General features: G+C 30.3%; 1 protein-coding gene across 2 annotated transcripts; it reads left to right on the forward strand.

Moving 5' to 3' along the window:
• The first annotated feature begins 1,952 nt into the window (after nucleotides 1-1,952).
• LOC141720617 (soluble inorganic pyrophosphatase 4) lies at nucleotides 1,953-5,975 on the forward strand. 2 transcript variants are annotated; one of them, XM_074523124.1, is made up of 9 exons: nucleotides 1,953-2,111; nucleotides 3,228-3,372; nucleotides 3,477-3,505; nucleotides 4,100-4,165; nucleotides 4,253-4,360; nucleotides 4,912-4,977; nucleotides 5,057-5,177; nucleotides 5,304-5,385; nucleotides 5,628-5,975. In XM_074523124.1, the coding sequence occupies exons 2-9, from the start codon at nucleotides 3,237-3,239 to the stop codon at nucleotides 5,668-5,670; spliced, it is 651 nt and encodes a 216-aa protein (XP_074379225.1). In that variant the 5' UTR covers nucleotides 1,953-2,111; nucleotides 3,228-3,236; the 3' UTR covers nucleotides 5,671-5,975. The 2 variants fall into 2 exon arrangements, with proteins under 2 accessions (XP_074379225.1, XP_074379224.1); XM_074523123.1 differs by lacking the exon at nucleotides 1,953-2,111 and adding an exon at nucleotides 2,179-2,329.
• The last annotated feature ends 324 nt before the right edge of the window (nucleotides 5,976-6,299 follow it).

Raw genomic sequence — 6,299 nt, forward strand, 5'->3', positions numbered from 1 at the left:
TTTTAATTTTATAATTTAAAATTAAACATGAAAAGATACAATTTTAAAGGTAATATATATTAAAATGTAAATACACGTAAATATATATTTTATTCTAAATCTGGAATAGTGGATATACATATGTAGGTATGTAAAATTAATCATAAAAGAAATGAGCATATGTATTTTGAATGAAAATGAATAGATAGTGGAAAAAAATAGTTAAATTTACAATTATGTAATGGCAAAAATGTTAGTGTCATTAGAGTTGAAAATTTTATTTTATAAATAAAACCAATCTTTTTGCGCCAAATTATAACAATGATATAGTTATTTTATATTTAAAATTGAACTTGTTCCTAAAGATTTTATGTCACCAATCATAAGAACATATATCATTTTATTCAGTGATATTAACGAGATATTATTTTGATCACTAACATTATATAAATATCAAATAAATAGCTATAAATATGTCTTGAGAATATAAATATTATAATTTATTGAGTTATATATTTTTGTATAATGTTACTGCAATTAAATGAAAAGTTGTGAATTCTAATATTTTAGATAATGGCCCGTAAGGATTAACTCAGTTGATTAAAGATGGATAACTATCCTCTTAGTTACATGTTCGAATCCCACGAGAGAAGAATTTATGATTATTTCTCCCGAATCTGAGCCTGTCGCTCTGCACACCTGAAAGGTAGCGGCTGCGGTTATCTACGATAAAAAAAATTAGATAATGTATATAGATTTAATAAGAACTTTTTACTAATTATTTTAAATTACTAGAATAAAAAATTTTATTTTTGAGTATAGTAGCTTTGAAAAAAATGTATAAAACTCAACAAAAGATAATATTTAATTTTCCGGCACATATTTAAGATATTTATTTGATATTTATATAACTATAATAATTAAAATAACATCTCATTAAAATCAGTAAACGAAATGATATACGATATTCACTTTAATAACCAATTTGATATTAACACTTTATAACAACATGTTCACTTTAATTTTTGCTGAAGTATTCAAATTTCTAAAACAAGTAACTTAACCTATGGGAGTACAAATGATTTATAATGTGAATAAACAACTTAAACTAAAAATGTAAAATGTCAGAATCTCCGAAATCGTTAACGTATATGAGTACAAATGGTTTATAACGTGAATAAACAACTAAAATTGAAAAATAAAAAATGTCATAATCTCCGTTACCAAAATGATTTTCGAATCACGATATGTTACTATATTAGTGGTCAATTTCTTTTAAATGAAATGAACCATCATACATACATAAGAGTCTTATCAATAAAAAGATGTTATATGTTATTTATGAATAAATTTGGAATTTATTTCGAAAATAAATAAATTTAAAATTCTTTTCGGGGTACATAACAATTCTTTTAAAATTTTACTTAAATTATCATTAAAATACACTCTTTACTTGTGTACATTTCTAGGGCATTTTTCTCAAAATATAAATAGTCGAAAGCTAAAATTAAACAGACACGGTCAATCAGTGAGCGGGTGATGACCAAAAATACCATTTTTTAGAAGTTGTAACAAGAATACCACTTTTTGGAGTTTATGACCAAAAATACCCTTCTAATACGCATTTTAGAAATGGGTAAATCTATTACGCATCTGAAAAATAGGTATTACATAAAAAAATTAAAAAAAAAAATGAAAAAAAAAGAGAAGAACATCTGATACGCATGTCACAAATGCGTATCACCAGAATCAAATGGGTGATACGCATTCTGTGAATGCGTATCTTATTTTTTATTTTATTTTTTATTTATTTTTTAATTTTTTTTAATACGAATTACCCATTTTTAAAATGCGTATTAGTATACCCAACTGAAAAATGCATATTAGACGGGTATTTTTGGCCAAAATTTTAAAAAGAAGTATTTTTGTCCCAAATTCTGAAAAAAGAGGTATTTTGTCATTTTTTCTCAGTGAGCGGGAACGTGATTAGTTTAGGGTCATATTCAGCTTCCTCTCTGTTTCCTTGTGTATATAAACACACATCTCTATCACAAAACATACATACACATTCCCTTGATTCTTGTAACTTTCTTTCTCTACAGATCTGTATCTATCTCCTCACATTGTTTCAGGTACTTTCGTTTTCTGTATATACTTGTTAATTTTTTACTCAATCTATTCATCCTTTTAAGCTTGCTTTTGCTCCATTTGTATCTGTTTTTTGGCTTAACATTTCACGCTTTCATTATATACTCCTTCGATTATATGTGTAGATGTACTTGTGTTTACCGAATTACAATTTGTTTATGGAGAGTAGATCATTTCAAATTACGATTCAGCTCGTTGATCGGTGCGAATTAGTATCTTGTACACTTATTAATTTATAGCTTAATTTTTATATTAGTTCAATTAGGCTTTTGTCTAATCATCATTTTAGTCTCAACTCTAATTTCACAAATTTTAGGCTCGTCTTGTTTGACATATTTTAATTTAGAAAATCGGCTAGAGGACTTTGTTACGACTAACTGGTCTCGAATTACATATCCTAGTCGCAGATCTTCCTGAATTGTTCTTATTTACTCCTTATAATATTGCGACAAATTTTAAGTTTCCGCCTGATTCAACTCACTTAATTTGAGTCATATAGATATGATTTAGGCGACTTAAAGTATTGTTTGATACTTGCGGTATAAGTTTGTTAATTCATCCGACGGAGATCATACTAAATAATCAGCTTGTTGATCGGTGCAAATTAGTATCCTGAACTCTTATTAATTTACAGTTTAATTTTTGTATTAGTTCAATTAGGCTTTTGTCTAATCATCACTTAGGCTCATCTCTAATTTCACAAATTTAGGCTCGTCTTTTTAATATATTTTCAAGTTTTAATCTAATAAATTGGTGGAAGCTATTAACTCGTTAGCACCAACTGGTCTTGAATTACACATCCTAGTTGCAGATCTGCTTGAATTTTTCTTATTTACTTTGTATAATATTGTGACATTTTACTTTTCCGCCTTATTGAACTCACATGATTTGAGTCCTATTGACATGATTTAGGTGACGTAAAGCATTGTTTGACCAAACAAGTTTGTTAATCCTTCAGACAGAGATCATACTAAATAATTGGACTCAGAATGTGATCATTAAGCATGTAGATGATTTTGTTGTTTAGTATAGCTGTTAAACGGACCTTGATTTTCATTTTTCTTACACTTATAAGTAGTTGTTTAAACTTCGTTTTGCAGCTTACTATAATGACTCCACCTATCGAAACTCATACCAAAGCAACCATTTCCCACCGTTCTCCACATCCACCTCTCAATGAAAGGATTCTTTCCTCCATGACCAGGAGATCAGTTGCTGCACATCCCTGGCATGATCTTGAGATCGGTATGTTATTTTATTATTATATAAGGCCTTATCCTAGATTATGATTTCTGTTATTGTAATTTATTGATATGCTGATATAGATAATATTTTTTGACTTTTTTCAGGACCTGATGCCCCAGTAATTTTCAACTCTGTAAGTATATAATTCAATTAATGAGAGTATTTTATTAGAATCAGTAATAATATTAACCAGCAACTAAATGAATTTCACAAATTACCTAAAGGCCTAAACTATGGAGATATTCGTGGTTAATGGCTTGATGGACTAGTGTACGATATTTCTTTGAAACTTGGTAAATTGCTGGTTTACGCCTACGGAGTCTAGAGCTTAACCATCTTCAAGCAAACATTTTTTAATTTAGATGGGATTATGAGCCGGGGTGAGTGTTAATGAACAATCCTCGAAACTTCATCTTTAACACAAGAAATCTTCTAATTTTGAATTTTATTTTTGAAGTTAAAGTGTCAGAGTATCGAAAAGGGGATATTTCTATGTGGTCACTACATGTAGTTATTTGGTTCTCTGATTAGATTAAGATTAGCTTTCATTTAAACCCAAGCCAGTATTATGTAATATATAAATTTCTTTGTCCCTGTACATATAAAATGATTAATGATTAGTTCTTAAATGATCTATAGTTAATATATCTATTGCTGTTTGTCAAAATTTGAACCAAACCTATCACCTTATCAAGGTATTTTTTATTTGAATGTTTGATTGATGCAGGTGATTGAAATTAGCAAGGGTAGTAAGGTGAAATATGAACTTGACAAAAAAACTGGCCTTATAAAGGTACCGCACTTAGACATTCAGTTGAATCATGATGCCTTCTCTCTTTAAATATTTTTTCATCACAAGCTTCTAAAAATTTTTGTGCAGGTTGACCGTGTTCTCTACTCATCTGTTGTGTACCCCCATAACTATGGCTTCGTGCCTCGCACTCTCTGCGAGGATAATGACCCTATAGATGTACTGGTTATCATGCAGGTAAACCACCTCTCTGCGCTTCTTAGAAAACTTAGCATTTAACAACTTAAGAAAACTATGTATTCATGTATAGCTGGAGGTACAAATGGTTAAAATTATGTGTGCACCAGAACCATATTTTGAGACTGTAATGATTCTAAGAAACACATAATTAAATGTATGTACCCACACGGCTTATATGTTGCATCCGATTTGTTTAATAAGCCGTGTACTCACAAAACTAATAAATGACCTTCAAAACTGACTTTGAAAATACACCTTCGAAAGTAGTTGTGTTTAACCCATGTCTATTTATATCAGAGGATTGATATTTCTGCAATATTATTTTTTTGAATTTTTTTACAAGTATTAATGATCTTTTGATGATTGGAGTACAAACTAGCAATGCATAAGTTAGAAGGTGCCTATTTGTGGGGAATGACAATACATTTTGTAGAATTATTACTCCCATTTGGAAAACTGAAACTTTACCTGTAAATTTTTGTTATTACTTGCAAGGGTTTAATTTGAAAAAATAATAAAATGCTCACAAGGTTTTTTACTGGATGCAGGAACCAATTCTTCCTGGGTGTTTTCTGAGGGCCAAGGCAATAGGCCTAATGCCCATGATTGATCAGGTCAGTGTTTCTTGAAAGAAAAAACATGTTTCCTTTTCTCATTGGACATATTACAATTGTTCAAAATGCAAAAAAATAGGGAGAAAAAGATGACAAGATAATTGCTGTTTGTGCTGATGATCCTGAGTACAAGGACTACAATGACATCAAGGATCTCCCACCGCATCGTTTAGCTGAAATTCGTCGCTTCTTTGAAGATTGTATCCTTTTACATGTCCTAACAGTAACACGGAGTTGACTGTATATCTATATTGACCTATTACTTGGCAATGAAAAAAAGAAAAGAAATTAGAGTAGTTTTCTCTCAAAATGTAATCACTAATCAGACAAAAAAAATGAGAACAAGGAAGTTGCGGTTGATGATTTTCTGCCTGCCACAAAAGCCTATGAAGCTGTACAGCACTCAATGTAAGCAATGAAATCTTTATCTCTTTCTTTGCCTTTCTAATTATATTTCAGTACCTGGTGTAGCATTTTGGTCCATCTCTTTTTGCAAATACGTGTTTTTTTCCTCTATCATGTTTACTTCATTCTACGTTGCCGAACAAATTTGCCATTCTCATGGATTATAGGTTTTTCTTTCTCTATTTGCCATTCTTCTGAATTAATGATTTCGATCTGAATCAATTACGTTTCAATATTCTTTACAGGAATCTCTATGCTGACTACATTGTAGAGAGTTTGAGACGGTAGTTTCTTCATTTTTGTGCAAATGATCTTAAGTGGAACTTGTAACAGTTGAAAGGGGAAAAATCTGTTCTGTGAGCCCATTCATTTCGAATAGGAGATCTGCCTCTTATTGCTTGTGAAATATTACTTTTTTCTGTTGATTCTTATAGTTGTTTAAGAAATTTGATATGATACATGGTGAAAAACATACCTATACCTTACGAATATAACCCAGGTGCATGTTTCCATTCGACACCTGTGTATATTTTTACTCGTTATAACGTATGTAGTTGACAGAAATGAGCTTATGGTTAAGGGGTTGTCTGGTATTTCCTGTTTTCTTTCGTTTTAATCTTCCGCTTCATTGTCGTGAAAACACACATGATATAATAGCAAAGAGAAATGTTGTTAATTTTCATTTGAATGGAGTTACCTTGTTTCAACTTTCAAGTTCAGTAACTGAATTTTTTAGAAGCTAATGCCCAGAAGATGGTGAGACTTGAGCTGAAATTTTCCTCCAAATTTATAAATGCCAATTGGAAGGAGCGACATGAGTGTGAATTTTTAAAAGTATCCGTAGTGCGAACGTTTTTTCTTCAAACTGCAAACTATCCTGCATATATGGTTTAATTAAATTTCCATTTCCAATTTAA

Source organism: Apium graveolens, chromosome 4 (genome assembly GCF_009905375.1).
Source record: "Apium graveolens cultivar Ventura chromosome 4, ASM990537v1, whole genome shotgun sequence".
NCBI classification, from domain to species: domain Eukaryota; kingdom Viridiplantae; phylum Streptophyta; class Magnoliopsida; order Apiales; family Apiaceae; genus Apium; species Apium graveolens.

Coding starts and splice junctions, on each gene's coding strand:
- LOC141720617 (XM_074523124.1), top strand. CDS start 3,237: ATGACTCCACCTATCGAAACTCATACCAAAGCAACCATTTCCCACCGT. Junction 3,373..3,476: donor CTGGCATGATCTTGAGATCG/GTATGTTATTTT, acceptor GACTTTTTTCAG/GACCTGATGCCCCAGTAATT. Junction 4,361..4,911: donor ATGTACTGGTTATCATGCAG/GTAAACCACCTC, acceptor TACTGGATGCAG/GAACCAATTCTTCCTGGGTG.